Source organism: Hyperolius riggenbachi, unplaced genomic scaffold (genome assembly GCF_040937935.1).
Source record: "Hyperolius riggenbachi isolate aHypRig1 unplaced genomic scaffold, aHypRig1.pri scaffold_208, whole genome shotgun sequence".
In the NCBI taxonomy this organism is placed as follows: domain Eukaryota; kingdom Metazoa; phylum Chordata; class Amphibia; order Anura; family Hyperoliidae; genus Hyperolius; species Hyperolius riggenbachi.
The window spans coordinates 27,352-55,206 of NW_027152419.1; the positions used below are offsets into that span (position 1 = coordinate 27,352).

The window sequence follows — 27,855 nt, forward strand, 5'->3', positions numbered from 1 at the left end:
ATACAATTTAAATTAATCAGAAACCATTTGTTTTAAGTGTTTGTTTTTGTTTTGTTTTTTTTGTTTGGAAAATGCTGAATAGTTATTTTAAAATGTAAAAAATATGTAAGGGATATCATTCATGAGATAAGTTTTGTAAATTAACCCTTTGTGTGGTGTACAGTTACACCTTGTAATGCCTGGGGGGTATACTTTCTGACCACCCAGCGCAACAAGGCTAGTAGCTGAATAATGGAAGAGTCTACACAGGTTGCCCAGAGCAACTGCAGCTCTGGGCTTACGATATTCCTACAAATAAGACACAATGGCAGCACGGTGTGATGTTGCGCTGCCTATGGTCTGAGTAACCAGACAAAGAACGAACAGACAGACTGACTGACTGTTGCCCACGGCGGATGCCGTCTGAGCCTCTGGCTAAGTAACAAAACAGATACAAGAAAGAAAGACGGAATGCTTGCAAGACTAAGCGCTGCCCTAGCAATAGGGTGAATAGCTGAATAATGGAAGAGGCTACACAGGTTGCCCAGAGCAACTGCAGCTCTGGCCTTCCGATACTGCTACAAATAAGACACAATGGCAGCGCAGTGCGATTTTGCGCTGCCTACGGTCTGAGTAACCAAAGACGGAACAGACAGACTGGGCGGATGCCATCTGAGCCTCTGGCTAAGTAACAAAACAGATACAAGAAAGACAGACAGAACGCTTGCAAGACTAAGCTAAGCGCTGCCCTGGCGATAGCAAGCATTTAGACAGGTACAAAACAGGACTATAGATTGGAGCGTAACTAGTAGCAACCGAAACTCACAGTCACGTCCACAGAAGCAGAGCAAGCAGGTTAACAACCAGTCACCAGCAAGCATCCACACAGGGAAGGCTACAGGAAAGAACGTAACTAATAGCAACCGCAGCCTATAGTAACATTCCCAGAAACTAGAGTAGCAGGAATACTACCAGTCACTAACGTGGTGATGGCAGAATACAAGCTATCAGGATAGTGGACTTCACTGACCCACCGCGGATGCAGCGAACGTCCATCAGGCATGGAAACAAGGCAATAAACAATAATACAGAAAAATAACAAATGACTCAACTAAGGCCCCGTTCACACTTGCGTTTTGGCAAGTAAACGGAACGGATCCTGATCGGATCCTGATCGGATCAGGACCTGATCCTGATCAGAACCGTACGGTTCCAATCCGGATCCGATCCAGTCCGTTTGTATCAGGCATGCATCAGGCTGCCATCCGGATCCGTGGGCAAAAAATAGCGAAATTTTTAGAAAAAAATGTTGGGGTCAGCAGAAGGTGCACCTGGTGCACCTGTAGAATCAGGTTCCTCCGCTGTAGGCCTCACCTCCACCTCCGACATTCTGCCAAACAGCTCCAGCACGTCTGTCACTGCTGCTCCACTCCAGACATGCTTGGCCCATGTGTCCCCATCCGAAATGGCCGCTTGGATACGCATAGGAAGTGGGGTAGAACGTCAGGTTTTAGTAGGCAGTGTGTTCTGTGCCTTCCGTTCCCCATTGGTTACTGTGTTCCGGATGGTGCTGTCAGGCTCAGGTCCGGCTCCGGTCCGGGTGCGTGGGCTGGAGATCCGGACCCAAAAAATAGCGCATGTTGGAAAACTGTCCGGAGTCCGGATCCGGTTCAGCTCCGTACTGTACGGAACGTACGTATGTGAACGTCCGCATAGCCTTTGCATTGCTATGCGGAACGTACGTTCCGTTTGTACAGTATGCGGTCCGGATCAGATCCGGAAAATCCGGATAGCGAACGCTAATGTGAACCGGGCCTAACGGATAAATATATATTAGCAAGTCTGCATATATATTTATCAAAAACTATCTAAAGCACAAGTAATAAGGTCTAATTGAACTACAATACCAGATCTATTACAGAGTGACAAAGTGCCCAGCAGACCAGCGTACTGACCGTTATGTCGGGCAGAGTCTGAAATGAGAGGCAGACTTTTATGCCGGCATCAGTCAATGGATGCAGGTATGCAAATTTCCACACACCTGAATGGTAATCATTCAATCCTGAACTTGCTTGATTACCATTTGCTAGCTGAAAGACTATCATAACAAATACATCCAGTACTATGCAACAACATGCATGCAGGAAATCCAGGGCTATATGGCTGCAGTTCAACTGCAGCAAACCATAGGAGGAATCCTGACAGCATCCTGAACTGCTCTGAACTGCAGAGTGATTGCAAATGACAATAAGACTCACTGCGAATGCGCAACCGAATGCAAGCAGACAAGTCAGAACTGCCCAGTTGTAGCTCCACTGCAAGGGACAGAACATGCTACAGGAGAGATTCTGACAGTACCCCCCTGCTTTAAAGGTGGCTTCCAGATGCCTATAGAATCTGGCATAATTCTCCTGAACTACCCAAACCAGAAAATCAGATGCAGAAAATCCAGCAAACTGATCTGACTGATAACTCATGAAGGTCGGGACAGAAAGACAAGACCAAATTCTAGAATCAGTCACACCAAGACTGAACCAATCAGAACCAGAACCTCCAGAACCATGCCCATCAGTACTACAAGCCCCAGTGTGATACCCATCAGAACTGTGATTTTCCGGAAAAGCCCCCCGAAACTCTCTGAGCGATACCCACCACCTTCCAGGGACTTTCCAAAAATGCCAAACCTTTTAATGCAATGCCCACCGGAACTCTCCTTTCCAACACAGTACCCACTGTCGAACCAGTCCAAGGCACCAGGACAAGTTTCCTCAGAAATCTTCCAGAACACTTTGAAGCTCCATAGAGATCCCAAGAGGTTAAAACGCCCTTTAGGCTCACATGGAAAACTATCAAGAACCCCTATGGAACCTAGGGCAATTCCAGAGTCAGGGTTACAAGGACAAACACAGGGCTTTCAGGGACCAGAACCATCTCTGGGCATGCAGGCAGACTGGCAATATCAGAACATGTCACCACTAAGGAAGCATCTGAGTACGCTGACACACAAGACACACTTGGGCATTCTGGCTCACAGAGCACATCTGGGCACACTGGTACAAGAGAAACTTCTGGGCATGGCAAGGAACTGCGGACCTCAGTCAGTCACAATAGGACCGAAACCAGGACTGGGCAGAAAATCATCATGATTAGACTTTACAGTTACTGGACTCTCATTAAAGAATGCAGAATCAGACTTAGGTGTCACTGATTCCACCAAGGTTATTAACAAGTCATGTTCATGGGCATTAACAGGACAGGACAAATCTTCTGATGTATGCACTGAACTAGATATAGTCTCCACAACTTCCTCTGAACTGGACAGAGACTCATCACCACTCATTACCTACTACACTGGATTGGAGCTCCAAAAGAGCTGCAAAACAAGTCAGTATTGCAGCAACCCCCACTGAACTGGGCAAGACTGATAAACTCACTAGACAGGAAGGGGACTCTGGAACCTCTGCCAAACTGGACAGAGAACCAGAATTTTCCAAGATAAAAGGCAGGACTTCAGTAACAATCACTAAACAGGACTGAAATTCTGAGACTTATATTATTTTTACCAGAGAGTCAGAATTATCCATGTTACAGGGCAAGACTTCTGAAACATTCAGAGGACAGAGCAGGAGTTCCCTGGCTGCTACAACATCAGACAGGGATTCAACAACATTAGCTACATTGGACTGTGTACTTTGTAAGGCAGCGTTTTTCAACCGGTGTGCCGCGGGATGTTGCCTGGTGTGCCGTACAGGTCTGGCCTCTCGCCAGACCTGTACCTACTGTAGGGTGCAGAAGGGGGGAAGCAGCGCTAGAAGGAGGGGCAGTGGAGGCAGCGGTGGGGAGGGGGAAAATATCCTCCCCCTCCCTCACCTGGGACCCCTCCTTCTGCCTCTCTCCCCCTCCATTTAGCGGTGGCAAGTGCGGCTCGGCGGCGGGGAGGCATGCGGAGAATTACTCACCACTTCCGCGTTCCAAGCGCCGGCAACGTCATGTCGTCACACATCTCCGCCTTCAATGCCGTCCACTGTGCTTCCTGATTAGCGGAAGCACAGTGGGCGGCATTGAAGGCGGAGATGTGTGACGACATGACGTTGCCGGCGCTTGGAACGTGGAAGTGGTGAGTAATTCTGCGCATGTCTCCTCGCCGCCGAGCCCGCACCTGCCACTGCTAAATGGAGGGGGAGAGAGGCAGAAGGAGGGGTCCCAGGTGAGGGAGGGGGGGATATTTCCCCCCTCCCCACCGCTGCCTCCACTGCCCCTCCTTCTAGCGCTGCTTCCCCCCTCCTGGGCATCTATACTGGGGGGAACTGTACTAGCTATACTGGGGGCAATTAAACTAGCTATACTGGGGGCAACTAAACTAGCTATACTGGGGGCAACTAAACTAGCTATACTGGGGGCAACGAAACTACCTACACTGGGGGCAACTAAACTAGCTATACCGGGGGCAACTAAACTAGCTCTACTGGGGGCAACTAAACTACCTACACTGGGGGCAACTAAACTAGCTATACTGGGGGCAACTATACTAGCTATACTGGGCACTATACTGGGGCACTACCTACCTATACTGGGCACTACCTACCTATACTGGGCACTATGCTAGCTATACTAGGCACCATGCTAGCTATACTGGGCACTATACTAGCTATCTGGGCACTATACTAGCTATATTGGGCACTATACTAGCTATCCTGGGCACTTTACTGGCTATACTGGGGCACTACCTATCCATACTGGGACTATACTAGCTATACTGGGGCACTATACTAGCTATACTGGGGCACTATACTGGGGTAACTATACTAACCATACTGGGGCAACTAAACTCCCTATACTGGGGCAACTATGTTAGCTATGCAGCCGCACCCCAGCCCCCCCATAGCACGGCACTGTCCACTAGGTCATGCAAACACCCGCGTGCCCACACACACACACACACACACACACACACCCTGCCGTTCCCCGGAGAAAAATATGGTCAGAAAGTGTTCCCCGGGCCGGAAAAGGTTGGGAACCACTGTTGTAAGGCATCTAACACACTTGCTGATGAGGACAATGCTTCAATGGCTTCTGCTTCACTGGACAGAGATTCATCAAGTTTTACTAGAGCAGACTGTAATTCTAAGACAGCTGCTAAACAGGTGAATATTACTGCAACACCAACTGAAGTAAGTAGAGCCTGAGTCTTCTGATAGAGATCTTGAAGCATCCAAAGAACTGGGTGAAGCATAACTCTGCGACCTCAGCGTCACTGGGCAGGATCACTGAACAATCCATGTTGCAGGGCAGAACCATGGAAGCACCTGCTGGACAGCATAATGATTCTGTGACCTGAGCTTCACTGGACAGAACTACTGAGTAATTCATGGTACAGGGCGAATTTACTGGAACATTTTCTGGATAAGGCAATGATTCTGTGATTTCAGGTTCACATAACAGATGCTCTTAACCATTTACGGAAATAGAGCAAGGTGCTGAAACAGGAGGATCAGGATACAGAGTTTGCAAATCTGAACCACAGTTCTTCAACTGTGAAGTTGGAAAATTCAGATGCTGGGGTTCTAAGGTTACTAAACATGATTGATGAGACTCAGGAACTGATGTAGTGCCTCTATTGGTGTCTGCTGAATCATATGGCTTGCAGGATGCAGAAAAAAAATAAGTAGGAATTTGTTTGGATTTTTTCGCAAAACGTTTGCAATCAATTTAACAAATTCCAGGGGGTCATCAAAAACCTCCTCATTTTTATCAGCAACTTCCTCAGCCCAAGTTCTCATCTGGCTATCAAACAGGTATGACACAATAAACCTGGACTGCTGAAATGCTGTAGCTGATCTGAAGAAAGAACACAAATTACAAATTTTGCAATTCTGCAAGAAATTAAAAAAATACTTATTTCTGCCATTATAACGGGCTAGAGAAGTAAGGTGTGCATCTGGAACAAGGCTACCAGGTGATGTCGTTGCTAGGGGCAACGGAGAGACAGAATTGATATTGGTTACTGAGTGTTGCTCACACTGACTCCCAGAGCGATCATTCAAGATATCATTCCATGCATCAATTAACGGAATCACAAAGTCTTGCACACACAGCTTCATTTCAATCAAAGAAAAAGTGGACTCAATGCATGCATGCAAAGTTATGCTACTCTTAGCAGTGTAAAATTCATAGAAATAGTCTCGATCATTGTCCAATTCATAAATCAAAGCTTCAATTTCCCATTTTTCAAACAGAGGATCCCATTCATTCTTGTCAGGAACTAAACAATTATTCTGGGCATAATTTTCAGCTTGAACAGTCTGCAGGAAGCTAGCTGGAGTGGACTTGGCTTGGTTTACTTCTGACAGAGAATCAACTTGACTAACTGAATTATTACTAGGAACATGATGCATGGTTGCTAAGGGCAATAACAAAACAGAATGAGCATTTTTCTTTACAGAAGGTAATTGCTTAGGGATTCTCAGCATCACAGGATCAAAAACGGAATATCTTAAAGGGGTTATTTTGCGAAAAAAGTAGGCAGTTAAAAAATGTGACAGATGACAGGTTTTGGGCCAGTCCATCTTTGTAAGGGGGATTCTCAGGGCTTTCTTTGTTTTCAACAGCATTTCCTGAACAACAGTTGCAAAATCTAACTGACATAATAGTGTGCAAGTGATTAGGGAGGCCGGCTGGTATCTTGCTATTTTGGCAGTTAAACTGCTGTTCAGGAAATGCTGTTGAAAACAAAGAAAGCCCTGAGAATCCCCCTTAAAAAGATGGACTGGCCCAAAACCTGTCATCTGTCACATTTTTTAACTGCCTACTTTTTTCGCGAAAGAACCCCTTTAAGGTATTATGACTACGCAAATGACTGGTTGCTATGGGCAACGACACTGCAGTTTGAGAAAGCTGATTGGAATCACCTGCATCCTGATTGTTTTTGGATGCAGCTGACTGACTAGCTGCTAGGAGTTCATTGAGAGGATGAGGTAGTGGAGATATTCTTAACCAGTTATGGACCACAAAGGCTATAAATTCTAGAGTAGTGTGATTCAAAACATCAACAGCCCAATCAAATAGTTTACCTTTGAACAGAGTGTAAACTATCTGATCAGCCCAAGTAGAAAAAGTTGTGGCCTGAAAATCTGGGTTTAACAAAAATCTAACCAATTCTGGCATACATTTGCTTGCTGTTTCACAGTCAAGCTTTTCAAATCTTTGAAAAAACAAGGAATCATAACTCACTGTGTCAGAGCCCTCCTCTATGTGGGTTTGTGTTAGGCCTGACATAATATAATGCCTGGGGGGTATACTTTCTGACCACCCAGAGCAACAAGGCTAGTAGCTGAATAATAGAAGAGGCTACACAGGTTGCCCAGAGCAACTGCAGCTCTGGCCTTCCGATACTGCTATAAATAAGACACAATGGCAGCGCAGTGCGATTTTGCGCTGCCTACGGTCTGAGTAACCAAAGACGGAACACACAGACTGGGCGGATGCCATCTGAGCCTCTGGCTAAGTAACAAAACAGATACAAGAAAGACAGACAGAACGCTTGCAAGACTGGCGATAGCAAGCATTCAGACAGGTACAAGACAGGACTATAGATTGAAGCGTAACTAGTAGCAACCGCAGCTCACAGTCACATCCACAGAAGCAGAGCAAGCAGGTTAACAACCAGTCACCAGCAAGCATCCACACAGGGAAGGCTACAGGAAAGAACGTAACTAATAGCAACCGCAGCCTATAGTAACATTCCCAGAAACTAGAGTAGCAGGAATACTACCAGTCACTAAGGTGGTGATGGCAGAATCCAAGCTATCAGGATAGTAGACTTTACCGACCCACCGCGGATGCAGCGAACGTCCATCAGGCATGGAAACAAGGCAATACACAAAAATACAGAAAAATAACAAACGGCTCAACTAACGGATAAATATATATTAACAAGTCTGCATATATATTTATCAAGAACTAGCTAAAGCACAAGTAATAAGGTCGGAGTGAACTACAATAACAGATCTATTACAGAGTGACAAAGCGCCCAGCAGACCAGCGTACTGACCGTTATGTCGGGCAGAGTCTGAAATGGGAGGCAGACTTTTATGCCGGCATCAGCCAATGGATGCAGGTATGCAAATTTCCACATAGCTGAATGGTAAGCATTCAATCTTGAGCTGGCTTGATTACCATTTGCAAGCTGAAAGACTATCATAACAAATACATGCAGTACTATGCAACAACATGCATGCAGGAAATCCAGGGCTATCTGGCTGCAGTTCAACTGCAGCAAACCATAGGAGGAATCCTGACAGCATCCTGAACTGCTCTGAACTGCAGAGAGATTGCAAATGACAATAAGACAACCGAATGCAAGCAGACAAATCAGAACTGCCCAGTTGAAGCTCCGCTGCAAGCGACAGAACATGCTACAGGAGAGATCCTGACACACCTATTTGTTCCCACATTTTAAGATGAACTTTGGAATGCTAATCTTGTCTATTGCGTTTGAAGCCAATGAAAGCAGTCTGATATCAGATATATGACACACTGCACACACTCTCCATGACATCAACTGGATCAGCACAGACCTGCAGAAATGTATGCCTGTGATATATTCACATATTATATCATCCATTTGACAATTACAGTTGTTTAAATAAATACCTGTGTGTGTGATTTGTTGCACTGGCATTTCTAAGAAATCTGCGGAAACTGGAAGACATAAACATTTAAATTAAAGTTATAAAAATATATAGATACTGTATATGTTTAATGAGAAACAAAGCAATTATATTTCTCAAACTCCTCCTCAGAGATACAATGTCTATTGTTCACAATGGACCTTATACTTGGTGGGGGAATTCAGTACTTTGTGAGATTTCAGGAATGTTTAGGTTGGATTCACAGTGGTCAGTTGCATAACGCATGAGTTATAATGACTTGGAACCGCAATGGAGACCTGCCATAGACTTTAATGCAAAGCGTGCATGCGGCAAGTTAGAAAAACGCAATCCGTTACTGTGAACAGGCCCATCAAAATGTATGGGCAGTGAGTTGACATGAATACTTTGTCTGCAATGAAACTGAGCACTGTGAACCTAGCCTTAGGATTAGTGTTTAAGGGTTCAGTGGCTGATAACCAGCTACCCCTAGTGAGCAGTGGACTATTGTCCTACCAGGATATGACTCACTGAGTTACTCAACCGCTGAAAAGAACAGAAGGGTGAATCTGCAGTGTGGAGAAGGAAGGCAGTGGGGAGGCCAAGATATATATAATTCAAACACCACCCTGTGTTGTTTCAGTAGGTTTTTGTAAGGGTTTTTTCGCCTTCCTCTGGATCAACAGGGATATGTGAGGGAGCAGGCTGGTGTTGTACTTTGTTCTCTGGTTGAACTCGATGGACGTATGTCTTTTTTCAACCAAAATAACTATGTAACTACAGTGGTGTGAAAAACTATTTGCCCCCTTCCTGATGTATTATTCTTTTGCATGTTTGTCACACTTAAATGTTTCTGCTCATCAAAAACCGTTAACTATTAGTCAAAGATAACATAATTGAACACAAAATGCAGTTTTAAATGATGGTTTTTATTATTTAGTGAGAAAAAAAACTCAAAACCTACATGGCCCTGTGTGAAAAAGAAATTGCCCCCTGAACCTAATAACTGGTTGGGCCACCCTTAGCAGCAATAACTGCAATCAAGCGTTTGCGATAACTTGCAACGAGTCTTTTACAGTGCTCTGGAGGACTTTTGGCCCACTCATCTTTGCAGAATTCAGCTTTATTTGAGGGTTTTCTAGCATGAACCGCCTTTTTAAGGTCATGCCACAACATCTCAATAGGATTCAGGTCAGGACTTTGACTAGCCACTCCAAAGTCTTCATTTAGTTTTTCTTCAGCCATTCAGAGGTGGATTTGCTGGTGTGTTTTTGGTCATTGTCCTGCTGCAGCACCCAAGATCGCTTCAGCTTGAGTTGACGAACAGATGGCCGGACAGTCTCCTTCAGGATTTTTTGGTAGACAGTAGAATTCATGGTTCCATCTATCACAGCAAGCCTTCCAGGTCCTGAAGCAGCAAAACAACCCCAGACCATCACACTACCACCACCATATTTTACTGTTGGAATAATGTTCTTTTGCTGAAATGCTGTGTTACTTCTATGCCAGATGTAACGGGACACGCACCTTCCAAAAAGTTCAACTTTTATCTCATCGGTCCACAAGGTATTTTCCTAAAAGTCTTGGCAATCATTGAGATGTTTTTTAGCAAACTTGAGACGAGCCTTAATGTTGTTTTTGCTTAAAAGTGGTTTGCGCCTTGGATATCTGCCATGCAGGCCGTTTTTGCCCAGTCTCTTTCTTATGGTGGAGTCGTGAACACTGACCTTAATTGAGGCAGGTGAGGCCTGCAGTTCTTTAGATGTTGTCCTGGGGTCTTTTGTGGCCTCTCGGATGAGTTTTCTCTGCGCTCTTGGGGTAATATTGGTCGGCCGGCCGGCCACTCCTGGGAAGGTTCATCACTGTTTCATGTTTTTGCCATTTGTGGATAATGGCTCTCACTGTGGTTCGCTGGAGTCCCAAAGCTTTAGAAATGGCTTTATAACCTTTACCAGACTGATAGATCTCAATTACAGTACTATTGTTCTCATTTGTTCCAGAATTTCTTTGGATCTTGGCATGATGTCTAGCTTTTGAGGTGCTTTTGGTCTACTTCTCTGTGTCAGATAGCTCCTATTTAAGTGATTTCTTGATTGAAACAGGTGTGGCAGTAATCAGGCCTGGGGGTGACTACAGAAATTGAACTCAGGTGTGATAAACCACGGTTAAGTTATTTTTTAACAAGGGGGGCAATAACTTTTTCACACAGGGCCATGTAGATTTGGAGTTTTTTTTCTCACTAAATAATAAAAACCATCATTTAAAACTGCATTTTGTGTTCAATCATGTTATCTTTGACTAATAGTTAACGGTTTTTGATGAGCAGAAACATTTAAGTGTGACAAACATGCAAAAGAATAAGAAATCAGGAAGGGGGCAAATAGTTTTTCACACCACTGTATGTAACTATGTTTTACATAGCCCTGGCTTGACACACAAACTTGTGGCTTTGCTCCTTGCCTGCATCATTAAGCTGTGACCCATATTGCGCATGCACCCAAAGAGAGAGTGGAGAATGTACCAGGAGCTGTGTCACGCTGAAAGAGAAGATACAAGCATGATGGAAATAGGGCAGGCAAAGGACCAGAACAGAGAGCAACGGGAAAACAGAACAGATATACAACAAGGGAAGCCAGAATGGATCAGAGGGTGTGAGAGGCAGGGCAGGGTCATTAGAGGTACATAAGGCTTTTGTAAACACTTTGAGGAGGATGTGGGAAGGGCTATGTGCGTCATTATATATTGAACAGGGAAGACTTAAGCTGCAAGTGTATACAAGGCTTAACACTGATTATGTATTACATATAGCCACCTCAACACAGACATGTTGTACTGGCAAACGTTTAATGAAATGTATACATTTTAAATTATACCTGGTACCCTTATGTATAATCTTGTAATGTTAAAGAGGAACTCCAGTGAAAATAATGTAATAAAAGAAGTGCTTCATTTTTACAATAATGATGTATAAATTATTTAGTCAGTGTTTGCCCATTGTAAAATCTTTTAAATCCCTGATTTACATTCTGACATTTATCACATGGTGACATTTTTACTGTTGGCAGGTGATGTAGCTGCTGCATGCTTTTTTGGCAGTTGGAAACAGCTGTAAACAGCTATTTCCCACAATGCAACAAGGTTCGCAGACAGGAAACTGCCAGGAGTATCACAGTCCTCAAAGTTTCTTGCGGGAGGGGTTTCACCACAATATCAGTCATACAGAGCCCCCTGATGGTCTGTTTGTGAAAAGGAATAGATTTCTCATGTAAAAGGGGGTATCAGCTACTGATTGGGATAAAGTTCAATTCTTGGTCGGAGTTTCTCTTCAAAGTCAGTGGCCTGTATGCAATTCACTTTTCACCTGACTTTTCTCCCAGGAGATAATTTTTCTTCTTTGATTTAGAATAACTTTTTATCACTTTGCAATGGAAAAAGTACCAAAAAGTAGGAGGGAAAGTACTATCAAAATTATTTTGAGTATTTTTTTGCTTTCTGGTGGTTTCAAAGACATTTTATAAACAAGTTTGAAAATTTCAGCTAGGAGAAAACTCAGGTGAAAAAGTTAATTGCATATGAGCCAGTGTGGTTTTACCAGTGTTTCACTTTAATATCCACACTGACTGGATAGGATCACAAGGATTAATTAACAAGCACAAAGCCTGTTCTTACATTTTCCTGTAAGCAGCAGAAATGCCAGATCACATAACCAAGGAGGAGTTGCCTGGTAACCTAGAGCTTTAGAACTCATACCTTTTGGGGCAGTCTATGCATTGCTCTGTTTTGCTGACTACAGGCTGGCTGTCAGACACTTGTGGTGTATAGAGCACAGTATTACATAAAGTGAAACTTGTACCACTTGCTAGACATTGCTGGAGAGGGGAAGGATGACCCAGTAGTGGAGAGACATGTCTGGTGCACTCTTTGGCTTGCATCTGACTCATTTACATGTGAGGTTTTTATGTCATATGTTCTCCTCCTACAGTTTTACACTGCTTTGCTGATATCTGGCATGGCTGTAACCACATGGGTCCCTGAAGCTGCAGTGGAAAATAAACTACTTGTCTGCTTATCACCTGACTTTCCAAACAGCTAAGTTGGCCAGCTGGATACAAAGTATTTAAAACTAGTGACCTTAGCCCGTTTAAAAATGGGCTAGGACTGTCACTGTGCATGCACCCGCTGTGCGCGCACATGTCCGCCGCGCGCATGCCCATTCGTCCACCCCTTGGCCTGTCATCCATTGCCGCGTGTCACTCCCTTTCAAAAGGGACACACACACGGACATGGGACGTAGAGACACTTAGGGATTATTATAGAGGATGTGCACAGCCCATATCTTTTGAAGGAATACATACATAGCAGGTACAAACATTATATAGTGCTTATGGAACATACAAAAATGTGTAATAGTTATCATGGCTTGGTGCACACCATCATTCTACTTCTGGCATTTACTGATACTGTGTAGGCCTGGTGGTGTATGGTCCAGATCATAGACAAATCATTCTTAAAGCACACCTGAATTAGTGTTCCCCTGAGCCAACCGAAGCTCCTGTGAATGAATGAACATGCCTGGATTCAGGAGGCATGTTGACTCATAAAAGTGAAAGTAAAAAAGTAGTTAAAAAAAGATAGTATGCTTCCTGGTAACTTCCAGGAGAGTGTATAGTGCCATCCAGTGGCTAAAAAGTAAAATTTAAAGACCAACTCCAGCCAGAAAAAGGTCTGAATGACAATACATATACTGTATATAGTCTAGGCACAGTGTACAGTTAGATGAACATATAAAGTTTACATCTGGTACATCACAGTGGATAGAACAGACTCACATTTTTATCTGTAGCAGCACTTCCTTATTTCTCCTAATGCTGAAGCTTTGTGTCTCCCCCTCCAGTCTGGTTCCCTCCCCTCCCTTCCCTGCTCTCTGCCTGCCTGGATCAAATTACTTCTCTTTTCACAGGGTGTAACAGAGAGGAGACAAAGGAGAACTGCTGTAGCCTGTCTTAGCATGTCTGTTTGCAATAATTCTTATTTCAGATGTCTGTCTGTCTGCCTAGACTAGATCACATGGACATGAGGGGTGGAGTTATGACATCAATCCCCCAGCATCCTTTGCACCTATGGTTTGGAAAGAAAAAAATATGCCAGGGCCCAATTTCTTACTGAGGGCGGGGATTTCAAGACCATATGTTGAATACGGACCCTAGGGGTGGGAAAATCACATTTTATCATGTGTGATTTTATACACAGTATCTTGGCAACTTATTAAATTTAAAGCAAACTGTAATTTATAATTTATGTACTCTTAAAAGTAGAAAAAAAATACATTTAATATTTATCAAGAGCCTATTAAAACGGGGGAGTGTACTAATATCTGTCAAATTCCTTATTTGCCATACATGGGTACATTTAATAACTTTTACATCCTTTATGCCAGAGGTGCCCACACTTTTCCGGCTCGTGAGCTACTTTTAAAAATTAGCAAGTCAAAGTGATCTACCTATGTACAATTTTAGGAGCACACTTGTATATACAGAATGGAAAATGTACTGGGGTCGGGATCTACCATGAAGGCCTTCGCGATCTACCTGATGGGCACCCCTGCTTTATGCTTTCTGTAGAGTAGTACTGCACTAGTTTTCCATCAGTGTGTGTGTGCACTGGTCCATTCTTCCTTCTCTCTTCCTGTGCCCTAGAACCAGTGAGATGAAGTAATGTATTTATAAACCTGTGCATAAACCTACATTCACAATAAAATCTGTTACTATCCCCAGGGAAGGTAGGTTGATTTTCAGTAATATATAACAATCAATTATCATAATATTGGCAGCATGGTGGTGTAGTGGTGAGCACTCTCGCCTTGCAGCACTAGGTCCCCAGTTCAAATCCCAGGACACCATCTGCAGGGTGTTTGTATGTTCTCCCTGTGTCTGTGTGGGTTTCCTTCAGGCACTCCAGTTTCCTCCCACATCCCAAAACATACGGATAAGTGAATTGGCATCCCCCTAAATTGGCCCTAGACTACAATACGTACACTATACAATATAGACAAATGACTGTGGATGGCTATGGTAGTGCAGCAATTAGATTGTGGTCCCCTCTGAGAGACAGTTAAAGTGAACCTCCGGACTAAAAATCTACTCAGCAGCACTGAAAAGCCTTGGTGTTTCTTTAACACTTTCACAGCACCAGAACTTTGTTTCTCTTGTACAAGCCTCATTTTTAGCTGCACAGAAGAAAACTGCCCGGGCTTTTTTCCCCTGATGCTGTGCAAAGCATGATGGGATTTCTGATTTTGTTTTTTTTTACATTTTGAATTTGGCATTTGAAGCCTAGCGTGTGCAGCTGGGAGGGGTTATCAGGACACAGGACAGTTGGAACTGTGTCTCCTGCTCCTTGTCACCTCCTTTCAACCAAAAAGATGGCTGCCCCCATGACAAAGATGGCAGCCCCCATGAATCACAAACATTTGCCTGTTCTTTTAAAACAGGGTGGGTAAGAGATTATATTGCCTATCTATTCTAATTAACATCACTAATGTAACTTAATGACAGTATGTTTGTTTAGGCTGAAGTTCCCCTTTAAAGGACAAGACAATATACTCTGGACAGCGCTGCAGAAGATGTCTGCGCTATATAAATACTAAATAGTAATAATATATTCCCTGCGCTTTTCATAGCTGGTAGAATTCCAGCCTTTTTGTCATTTTAGATTTGCATAGAGTGAGCAGGGATAGAACGGCTGTCACATGCATTGCTGTCTATCTCCCCACTGGAGATGGTGAATGAAATGCAAACAATTCAAGCTTGCATGGAGATGTAATGCAAATTTTATGCAGTATGATATTAAAGGGACCCTGAGTTGTCACTTAAAAAAGCAAACCAGACTTTCCTGAGGCTTGCTCCAGCCCACCATAGCCCGTGTGGTCCCCGGCATCCTCCTGGCCCCCTCCGCAGTCCCGCTGGCGGCTCTGGTAACACGCCGACATTGGGTGAAGTTGCACATGCTCGTCCTCGCTACGTAGCTGTCATGTCATTGTGCCGCTGCCGTAAGTCCGGTTTTCTTTTTTAAGCGACAACTCAGGGTCCCTTTAAGCCATTCAAATTTATCAGGAAGTGCTTATGATTGGCCTATTCCCAAGCTGCACACAGTTTGCATGATATTTTCAGGAAAGTCGGTATGATTTATTGAATTATTATTTTTTCCTGATAATGATTTGAGCTAAAGGAATTATATTTGCAGTAAAATCGCACGATTCTAGTGCTATTGCGATTTTACCGCAATTTTAATGTAAATCATTTATACATGCTTAATTTTTTTACTAATAAGGTACAATTGAAGTCTCTAGGTTTATAACTTGTCATTATTTCTTTCATTTGCTTTTCAAATCCACTCTAGAAAAAGACAGGGTAGAGCAGATTTCTTGTTGTGGGCAACATCACCTGCTTCTTTCCTAGAACAGCTTGTTATCCACATGTGACCACATGTGAACATGACTGTTTACCTGGCTAATTACAGTTACGGAGTATATTCCGGTAAGCTTCTATCCTGAGGATTGATCTTAGCTCTGTAACTCAGCTGCTTTTCTCTAGAGGGCTTTGAAAACTTGTGGGAAGTTCTTAGTAAGAGCTATTATGTTCAAAGGGTTCATTGTATAGAGTGCCCACAGACAACTTTTTACAAATGTTGTTTGTACAGCACTTATTGCAATATAGATTGGCATCCTCCAAAAAAAAAGCTAATCTTTCCATAACAATTTGTAGCCCGTTCTGAATTTCCAAACCAATTGTAAGCTCAAATTACACTTCTATGCCAGCAGAGAATCTGTACTCTCTCTGAAGTATGGGCAGCTATCATTTCCCTGCTTATAACCTGCACAGAGCAGGACATTACTCGTTTTTTACACTTCCACTAACTGGCTGATTAGCAGCTGGTTTGCAGTTTCTGTCAGTAACACTGGGGATGTACAGTATGTGCTCTGTATACACAAAACAAGGTAAGCAGTTTGTCTGTGGTCAGTGACTTACTAAGTAAGCAACAAAGGACAGGATACAGTCACCAAGGTTGCAGCTGTCAGCTCCTATATGTCACTCCCAATAAGGTCCAACTAATATTGTCATAACACAATGGCCCATATGCAATTCACCTTTTCACCTGAGTTTTCTCCTGGGTGATATTTGTTATACCTTGTGATAAAATGCCTTTTAAACCACCAGAAGGAAAGAAATTACTCAAAATAACTTTGACATCACATTTTCACCACTCTTTGGTACTTTTTCAATTGTAGAATGCTGAAAACTTTATTTTAAAGAGAAGATAAAAATTATCTCCTAGGAGATAAATCAGGAGAAAAAGGGAATTGCATATGGCCCAATATCTTGATTATATGAGACTATACAAAAGAAAAATTATAAAGGATATGTTCATTATTTATTTTATGACTCACTTAGTGTATTGATGTGAGGGCTGGCCTGGAGCGGATTTACACAAAGTGCATCAGTGTTGCTGCTGTCACTCCCATTTCCAGAATCTGCAGAAGCACAACGAGGCGCTTCCAGCGACGCATCAGAAGATAGTTCCTGCAGTGGAGAAAATAACAGTTAGGGTCTATTCACACTGTGTGCTGCAGTCACTTTTAACTCAGCGCATATAGGGGCACATTTACTGAGTGCCATTAAAATAACACTTTGAACACAGTATGCAACAATTTTACTGTTATTTATGTTATTGAGGCTTCTTTTACACTGCAAATTGTGAATCCGATTTCTGATTCCAATTTTCACCGGATGCTAGCAAGAGAAAATGCAGGACTTTTTTGAGTCGCAGAAATGCCAGTAAAAGTATTGTGCACTAGGTGTGCAAAGTCATTGGTTTTATTGAATATCCTGTGGTGGTGTAAACTATAAGGATATATGAGAGTCTGAAGACTTTCAAATAATAGTTCACACGAGTGCTGTAAAATGCGTTGTGTGGTGCACATTCTAATTCAAATCTCCAACGCACTGCACACAATCTAAGCCATGCATGAACATGTCCCCTGTCCATTTGTGCATGACTTTATAACTTTGACATGAAAAGAAAAAACCTTCTGCCACCAAAAATAGTAATCCGCACACAAAATCACATCATGATACACAAAATGCACTGCAGCGAATGGAATAATGGGTAAAATACATGCATGTGCGTCTCCATCCACCTTCTTAGAATAAAGTGCGAAAGAGGCCTCAGGCAGAGAAGGAAACACGATGAGGAAAGAGCTCGCTGGTACTTCAGTCTTACCAGTTTAACAAGTGGTTTCTTTTCAATAAGATCTGCTTCATCGGATGAACTGCCCTTTGCCTCTGCAGTGCTCTTCCTCTTCTTGGATAGTTTTGTAGAAGATGGGACCTCTGGAGTGAGAGAAAATCAGAAATATGAAACAGATGAGGTGAATGTCTCCAGGCATTGGTATGGGGCTCGGTGTCTGTAGTGACTGACAGGAGAAAAGCCAAAAGTGGCCACACACTATACAATTATTTTTTTCGATTCAATTTGAGCATCCCGATCCAATTTTTCGATTAATCAGAAGTTTCGATCAGGATCTTTGAGGTCCCACAAACATATTTTCAAGATTGACGCAATTTCGGGATAAAAGATCGTAAACTCCGAAAAAATTGGTTGGTTAGAAAAATGAAGAGAAAAAGGTGAATACATAAAATTTAGTATGTCCTAAATAGTTACATACAATTTTTTCTGGTTGAATACAATTTCCCAATCCATCACACACCATACAATTCCTAATAAAATTGATCTGATTTTCAAAAAAATGGAAAAAAACCTGAAAATTTGATTGGATTTCTCGATCGAAAACAAATAAAAGCTTTTGACTTTTCAGGACAAGCGATCATATTGATCGAATTGGTGTAAAATTGGATCTTTTAATTGTATGGTGTGTGGCCACTTTGAGTCTCCTCTTACAACCAGCCAGTAAGTTTCTAACAAGTTCTAATATGTTACCGAGGCAGAAAAGGGAGACACTATATACAGGGGAGAAGCTATAGAAAAGGGAGAAGAAAGACAGAATCTCAGTCAGGGCTGGTGCACACCAGAAGAGCTTTTCTGAGCACTTTGTGATTTTAAAAGCTCTTGCTAATGTTATCCTATGTGAGGCGTTCACACTGGAGCGATGTGATTGTGTAAAAATCCCTCATAGCATTGCATTAGCAAGAGCTTTTAATATTTCTAGCATTTAAAAAGCTCTTGTAGTGTGCACCAGCCCTCATTCACACATTTCATACAAATGCCTTGTTCATTCTTGATCTCACAGCCCTAGGAACACACTATACAATTTTTTGGCAGATTTACCTGCCCTGCCAGATCGATCATTTCCAACATGTCCGATCTAAATTTCAATCGATTTTTCAATTTTCTGGTCATTTTTTTTTTATCTTTTTTTTATCGATTTCCGTTCAGTTCTATGAAAATCGATAAAAAAATGATTTAAAAAATTGGAAAAATCAAAAAAATCTAAATTCAGATCGGACATGTTGGAAATAATCGGTCTGGCAGGTAAATCCGCCAGAAAATGGTATTGTGTGTACCTAGCATTAGCAGCTCTGTATCTAGGGCTGGGACACACTAGAAAGCGCACATCGCTATAACAATCACTGAGCGCTTTTGCTGGCAGCTTTTGCAGCGTTTTGTCAGAGCAATCTCTGGTGTTTTTGAATTTAATGGAAGTGATTTGTACAACGGTTGGGAATTGGGATTTCCATAGTGATTTGGGATCTCCATAGGTTTGGTGGTAAAAGTGCTGCAAAATTGCTTTGTATAAAGGTTGAAGAGCGATCCTATAGTTTGTATTGAAACACAAACGCTCCTAAAATGCTGCAGGCACTGCACTTCCTGAAATCGTAATCGCTACTGGATAATGAAGGTTAATCCAACCTTCATTATCCAGATTTTTCTTTGGATTATCCAAACACTCCTCAACAAGGTCTATGGAACAACATTAGCAGAAGAAGAGAGGAATATACCTTACTATTGTGATGATTCAAAATTGCAGGGTGCAGAGAGCGCATTGGCAAATCTTACCGGTATTCACGCAAGTAACACAGCGCTTGATATGTAGGTAGGTACTCATGATATGTAGGTAATATACTCATCTCTTCTATGCACATTATTCTAGCAACACATGCATTACCTACATAATGGCTATCATTCATAAAAGTGAGTTCGGTAACAAAAATCCATGCGGGAAAATACCGCTTTCGGTATTTTAGACTTCTGTGTGCTCATTCATAAAATCTTTTGCAGTTGCGATAGCAGTGCGCTGATTTCCCGAACTAGGCTGGCTCTAGGCTGTCGGTAGGCTGGCGTAACAGGAGAAGCTGCCTGAGTCCTTCCGTGCGCTGCTCTCACTGCTGCTGCTTGGGAGGTCTGTCTCCATTGACTTGCTGTAATCCGCATGCTTATCGCTACTTCCAAGGGAGCGGTATTCCCCGTCCTCATACCGCTTGCTCTAATCTTTATGAATTAACATTTTGTTACATTTGTTACGATAATCACTGCACAAGGCGGTAATTTATCGCTCTGCTCGGGAATGTCAGCTTTTCATGCGGAAACTGCCTTTATGAATAGACATTTTGCTATGTGCTCGGTAAAGTCAGCTGTTTTCAGCATTTCCGCATGCGGGAATGGTTTATGAATGATAGCCAAAGTAAGTTGTGCTGTATGTACAACACACACTATGTCACTTCCATAAATACTTTATGCCCATGGCAATTTTACCAGAGGTTGGTGAATCAACCCCTATATCATTTTCACAATTATGCCTACTGAAGTGTGAACTGAGACTGATATGGAAATGTCTGAAGCAGAGTAAAACCTTAACCAGCTGAGCCAAACTCGAATTATAGCAGGCATGTTCCTTGTTGGATGGTAGCCTACAATTACTTCAGCAATAATTTCTATAGACAGAAAAACAATGTGCCATGGGATCCCCAGGGCCTCCCACAGAAGCATTCCTATAATTAGGGGAGGAGGTACAGGAAGGCTCCATGCATAACAAAAAGGCATTATTAAAGCAATCATTGATGTGGAGGTGACTGCTATTTCCTGTGATATCACTGTACTTCTCCCAGCATTTATCATGGTATCGATAAACCCACAATACAGGATAGTTCAGCAATGACTTGCAGTGATGAAGAAGGAAAATATAGCCTTTCAAGAGCATTAGAATGGATGCAAGCAGGGAAGACTGTCAGGTTGCTTTCTCCCATTCACTTGCATTGATATTGCCACCTTCAGAATGACAATATCAATGTACAGCAGTTCAGTCTCACACTTAGGCCTTGTTCACATTGCGTTCTGATCGCATTAGCGTTGGGTGTTTTTTGGCGCAATTTTTTTTTTTTGCGATTCCCGGCGCCTACCTGCAGGCTGCATTTTTTGTTAAAGCACTTTTCTAATCGCTTTTGCAGAGCGATTGCGTTTTTTCACTTCCTGATGTCAGTCAGGAAGTGAACTCTTTGAACTGGAAAAGAATAAATACAATGTATTTATTCTTTAAAATGCTCACGCAATCGCTGCCCAAAGCGATTTTGTGAGTGTTTTGCATTTTTCCTATTCCTTCCATTGAGGCAAAATCGCCCCGAAAATGGTCCATGCAGCGCTTTTCTGAGCGGATCGGAAACAAACTGCTCAGTTGTGAACTCTCTCATAGAGAATCATTGCACAAGCGTTTCTATGGCAATTTTAAAAATCGCCTGTACTTGAAAAAAGGGCAAAAACGCCCTTAGTGTGCACGAGCCCTTACTACTGCTTTGGAAGTGTAGAAAACCTTGCCTTTCAAGTAAAGGACAATGGTAATGGTATACTGTATATCAGCGTTGTGTTGCACAATATATCTTTGGCAATGCACTTGTTATGGTCCTGTGCAGATGTGCACCTTCAACTTATGTAATAAGAACTGATAGAAACTAACCTGCTGGTTGCTGTAGTCCCATGTAAGCTGAATAATGTTGACTGACCAACTGTAGAGCTTTCAGCAGTTTACTAGTTAAGATGGAAACTGTGGCCTCCTAGTAGCGCCCGGCCCGCATCAAACACATTAAGAGCTTTAATTACAGGCTGGAGCAGCCCGGGTAGCATACTGTTATGACTCGCTGCTGCTGATTTTGCTGGCAGAGTCGGGGACTAGTCTGGAGGAGGCTCTGAATAAGGCTGTGCACTGCAAAGTCTGCGCAATGCAGTACAGCCTGGGCTACACTGGGGCGGCTACACAGGTGACATCATACTCACAGTCACACGGGCCAAGAGGGGAGGAGACAGAGGATTTTGCAGGGCTCAGGAGGGCTGCACCAAGTGGCCACTACACGGAGGGGGACAGAGCATAATGCCAGACTATCCCTCGCTGCTAGCAGAGCCGCACTAAAGTGGCTAAAGAGCCACGTGCAGTTCAGGAGCCGCAGATTCCGGCCCCTGCTCTATCCCATCATCAGCCACAGGAGGTAGTCATGGAGGAGCAGGAACAGGCACCACTCTCTTGCTATGCATATGACCCTGTCTACGCACTCTGCCGCATGGTCATATGATTGACATTTTGCTGTGTTGCAGTGTGAAGCGACGAGGACGAGGCAAACGCATTGGCTAGCTGTAAAACTGGCCTAAAGGATCCAAGATTAGAAATACATTGTTGATGCATAAACTACAGCGTTAATAATTTTAGCAAACTCAAAATATTTTTTTTTCTCCTGACTTTATGTACTTAAGCTGTTTTTCTTAGAATTGAATCATTAATGAGCGTGGAAATAGTACAATAGGCGTGAAAGCCTAGCATTATGAGGGTATACTGCAATGGGCTTCAGGCGTGTCCTATCAATCTCACCTTGCTCCTCTGGTGGAACAAGTCTGTAAACTTTGTATGGTTCCGATATATCCAGCTGAGATCTCCCTGGTTGCTCTTGGAATTCTGGGCTTTTATTCAACGCACACCGAAATCTTGTCTTCCAAGCAGCTGCCTCAATCTTATCTCCAGTCTTGTATTTGTTCTTGTATTGAGCCCATGCCTGTTTTCAAAATAAATAAAGTGAAACTGGCTGTACTACAGAAATAAATAGCAACTAAGAAATGCTTTTAAGGGCTATTTCACTGCATTCAGTTAGGTTGCAGATTATTTCTGCAGGTCAACTCACTGCCCATACAATGCTATGAGGCTGTTCACAGTACTGCGTTGTAACTAATTGCGTTATTCCAACTTACTGCATGCAGGCTTGTCCTGTCTCCAATGCAGTTCACACACATTTTGATGCGTGCATTATGCAACTGACCACTGTGAATCGAGCCTGAAAGTAAACAAGGCTCCATGCGGTTTCTAGTTGTCAGTCATAATGCTTTCACCTAATGTTTACTATTCTGGCAGCACCAGACAATAATTAGCTATCCTTATCCACTAGTGAAGTCCACACAACCTATCTGAGGGAGAACAGCGCACCAGTTGTCCACATCTGATGATGATGCTCATTCCACCAGCTGTGACTTTAAAGAGACTCTGTATTAAAAAAAAAAGCCCTCTGGGGGATACTTACCTCGGGAAGGGGAAGCCTCGGGTCCCAATGAGGCTTCCCCTTCCTCTGCAGCTTCAGGGAATCCAGCACTGGCTCCCCCAAAACCTCCTCCAACGAGCTTGACAAGCAGAGATTTATTTACCTCTCCGAGATCCTGCGCAGGTGCACTAGCAGCTCTTCGTTCAGGCTAGCCGGAAATAGCCGAGCCCGATCAGATTCGCTCTGTTGTGCAGGCGCATAGGACTTGCTCCTGGGCAGTAGAGCAGATAGATCGGATTCGGCTATTTCTGCCTTAACCCGAATGAAGAGCGGCTAGTGCACCTGCGCAGGATGGCGGTAGGTAAATACTTACCTCGCTGGGGGTCCTGGCAAAGCAACGGAGGGACGGATGACGGGGAAGCCTCGTTAGCCTCCCCCTCCTGAGGCAAGTATCCCCCAGAGGGTATTTTTTTTAAATACAGATCCTCTTTAAACTGTTGGTTCCCTTTAAAGTAATTAAAGTACTCATTACAAAGAAAATTATATCTTGAGGGATGCTTTTTTTATAATGCCGAATTGAGATATTTATTAGCTTTACTTCCGTAACCTGTTTCTCAGAAAATAAGCCCTACCCTGAAAATAAATCCTAGCTGGAATTTCCAGCATGCTCAAACTGTAAGCCCTACACCAAAAATAAGCCATAGCGGCATTCAAAGAGGAGGCCAGCAAGTGAGGACAAAGCGGTACAATGCTCATCAGGCAGTGGTCCTGTCATCCCAGCACACAGCAAGGTTATCAGCTGTGTGCAAGGATGACAGCGCAGGTGCCTGATCAGTATATTGCATAGGAACAAGAGGCGGTCAGCAAGCGGGGACACAGTGGTGCAGTGCCGATCGGTCACCGATTCTGTCATCCCAGCATGCAGCAAGGTTATCAGCTGTGTGCAGGGATGACAGGGCAGGTGCCTAATCAGTACAGTAGCATACCTTTGGAACCAGCAGAGGAAGAGGCGGCACAGTGAGGAAGGCAGGAGGACACACAGGAACAGCGCTGCACAAAGGAACAGGAAATGTTCTGCTGAGAGACACTTCCTGATAGAAATATAAGGCATCCCCTGAAAATAAGCCCTAGCACATCTTTTGGAGCAAAAATCAATATAAGACACTGTCTTTTTTTTTCATGGGAAACACAGGTAGCTAGTGATTCACTGATCTGGAAAAAGCAAGCAAGACAGGACTTTTAGACTTCAGGTGTTGCTTATCTTGTTCCAGATATGAAATGTTCAGTATGTGATCATAATCTGAACCTGATAAACTAAGCTCATATTTGTAAAACTGATTTTTTTTTGGGGGGGGGGGGGGGGCTTAGCTATGCTGTGCTTTTCATAATAAAGCATTTTACATTTGTTTAAATACAAAAAGATAAGGACATGCAGGAACTGACCTTGATGAAACATTTCATAACTAATTAAATAAAAATTCTGACATTGGCATTGAATAAACATACTAATTGAATAAACATTCTGACATTCCCTATGTTAGCACTTGTTCCTGGTAAGTGAAGGAAGTGTTACAGAAGACCGCAGCCAGGCAATCCACTTCATGCCTGACAGCTACAGGTGCTGCTCTCCTAATTTACCTGCACCGACATGCAGGAAAGTCTCCAGGTATGATGAACTGATGGATGCTGATTTATGGTGACAGCATCAAAACTCAACTAGTGCAAAAAAAGGCACTTTTCTGTGGAATCCAGAAAGGAAGTAGAAAACACGCTGGGCTCAATTCACTAAGGCTGTAATATTACAGGGAGTGCAGAATTATTAGGCAAATGAGTATTTTGACCACATCATCCTCTTTATGCATCTTGTCTTACTCCAAGCTGTATAGGCTCGAAAGCCTACTACCAATTAAGCATATTAGGTGATGTGCATCTCTGTAATGAGAAGGGGTGTGGTCTAATGACATCAACACCCTATATCAGGTGTGCATAATTATTAGGCAACTTCCTTTCCTTTGGCAAAATGGATTTAAAAGAAGGACTTGACAGGCTCAGAAAAGTCAAAAATAGTGAGATATTTTGCAAAGGGATGCAGCACTCTTAAAATTGCAAAGCTTCTGAAGCGTGATCATCGAACAATCAAGCTTTTCATTCAAAATAGTCAACAGGGTCGCAAGAAGCGTGTGGAAAAACCAAGGCGCAAAATAACTGCCCATGAACTGAGAAAAGTCAAGCGTGCAGCTGCCAAGATGCCACTTGCCACCAGTTTGGCCATATTTCAGAGCTGCAACATCACTGGAGTGCCCAAAAGCACAAGGTGTGCAATACTCAGAGACATGGCCAAGGTAAGAAAGGCTGAAAGACGACCACCACTGACCAAGACACACAAGCTGAAATGTCAAGACTGGGCCAAGAAATATCTCAAGACTGATTTTTCTAAGGTTTTATGGACTGATGAAATGAGAGTGAGTCCTGATGGGCCAGATGGATGGGCCCGTGGCTGGATTGGTAAAGGGCAGAGAGCTCCAGTCCGACTCAGACGCCAGCAAGGTGGAGGTGGAGTACTGGTTTGGGCTGGTACCATCAAAGATGAGCTTGTGGGGCCTTTTCGGGTTGAGGATGGAGTCAAGCTCAACTCCCAGTTCTACTGCCAGTTTCTGGAAGACACCTTCTTCAAGCAGTGGTACAGGAAGAGGTCTGCATCCTTCAAGAAAAACATGATTTTCATGCAGGACAATGCTCCATCACACGCGTCCAAGTACTCCACAGCGTGGCTGGCAAGAAAGGGTATAAAATAAGAAAAACTAATGACATGGCCTCCTTGTTCACCTGATCTGAACCCCATTGAGAAACTGTGGTCCATCATAAAATGTGAGATTTACAAGGAGGGAAAACAGTACACCTCTCTGAACAGTGTCTGGGAGGCTGTGGTTGCTGCTGCACGCAATGTTGATGGTGAACAGATCAAAACACTGACAGAATCTATGGATGGCAGGCTTTTGAGTGTCCTTGCAAAGAAAGGTGGCTATATTTGTCATTGATTTGTTTTTGTTTTGTTTTTGAATGTCAGAAATATATATTTGTGAATGTTGAGATGTTATATTGGTTTCACTGGTAAAAATAAATAATTGAAATGGGTATATATTTGTTTTTTGTTAAGTTGCCTAATAATTATGCACAGTAATAGTCACCTGCACACACAGATATCCCCCTAAAATAGCTAAAACTAAAAACAAACTAAAAACTACTTTCAAAAATATTCAGCTTTGATATTAATGGGTTTTTTGGGTTCATTGAGAACATGGTTGTTGTTCAATAATAAAATTATTCCTTAAAAATACCACTTACCTAATAATTCTGCACTCCCTGTATTTCCTCACTGGTGATATTTTAGAGACAGCAAAATAGCACACTTTTCATATAAATTTGCAATGGCTTTCACCTCATGCTTTAATTTAACGACTTGAAGACCGCTCCACACCAATTGGTGTGCAGTCTTGGGGGCGGAGTTTGTAGCGGATCACGCTCACTAATGCACGTGCATCTCCACTTCAACGAGCTCCGCCTTCATTCTCCCAGCAACGATTGCCGCTAGGAGACTGTTAGATGGCAAAAATCACCGTCTTGTAACAGGGTACAGCGCTGCGATCTAAGGCAGCGCTGTACAGGGGCACGGCTGTCCCCTCTGGACATTTATTTTTAAAAAATAGAATATTTATAAAAAAAAAATAATAAACATCCTAGCAGGGATCAGACCCAACAGAAAGCTCTGTTGGTGGGGAGAAACGAGTGTGCTGAGCTGTACGACCCTGCAGCTAGGCCTTAAAGCTGCAGTGGCCAATTAACAGAAAAATGGCCTGGTCTTTAGTGGGGTTTAACACTGCGGTCCTCAAGTGGTTAAAGATGGATTTCTTCTTTCAAGAATACATGTGGTGTGTCATATAAGAATTCATGTGGTATTTCATTCTTTATTGAGGATGCAAGTGGTAGTACTCCATTATTGCAGTACATAAAAAATGGAAACCAGCTGCGATATAATTAACATTTGTTATAAACTGTATTTCTTAGGGACGGTCAGTGAGATGCAAATAATTGTTAATGTTAATGCAGGGTGATACACATTTTCGTATTGATTCCGTCAATCTGATCGGATTGGTTATCCATTAGTGGTTCCAAACAATAATTTCTGATCGTTCATGTGAAGAATTGATCGTAAAAAGGTAGTTCGACAAATTGTATTGTTAATGGCCATCTTAAGAGCTGCAAAAATGACACAGACCCTGATAGAACTCGCCTTTCTTAGCTCCACCCTCAAATTCCCAAGTTACCCATGAGTGTGATCTTTCTGCGCAGGAGAACAATAACGAAGCACACCCTAAGTACAACGATATTGCTCTGATTTATGTATTTGAAAAGAGGGCATATATAGATAGTCAGTGAATGCAGGATTTTACAGTCCAATCAGCTGCTTAAACATTTCAGTGTGTTTACAGAGCAATCAGATACTTTTTATAGGATGGCATACATGTTTGGCTAGTTTGTCATTATATTTACATACCCAATAGCAATGCTTTCTACTTTAACACAATAGAAAGACTCATAGAAACAATGCATTCTAGTGGTCACAAGATCAATGGGTATCTCCTTTAGCAAATAGCACACATTTTAACAGACTTGATCAACAACACTGGGAGACTTTTCACAAT

At 42.8% G+C, this 27,855-nt stretch overlaps 1 protein-coding gene across 1 annotated transcript in view; it reads right to left on the reverse strand.

The window, feature by feature from the left end:
- The window catches only part of LOC137543812 (interferon regulatory factor 9-like), a 64,377-nt gene that overhangs the window by 10,981 nt on the left and 25,541 nt on the right, over positions 1 to 27,855 (reverse strand). Inside the window, exons 3-6 of the mRNA XM_068264893.1 lie at positions 22,495 to 22,675; positions 17,907 to 18,016; positions 17,074 to 17,206; positions 8,632 to 8,679 (exon numbers count right to left, since the gene is read on the reverse strand). Of these exons, the coding sequence (XP_068120994.1) occupies positions 8,632 to 8,679; positions 17,074 to 17,206; positions 17,907 to 18,016; positions 22,495 to 22,675 (472 nt within the window). The remainder of the gene's footprint in view (positions 1 to 8,631; positions 8,680 to 17,073; positions 17,207 to 17,906; positions 18,017 to 22,494; positions 22,676 to 27,855) is intronic.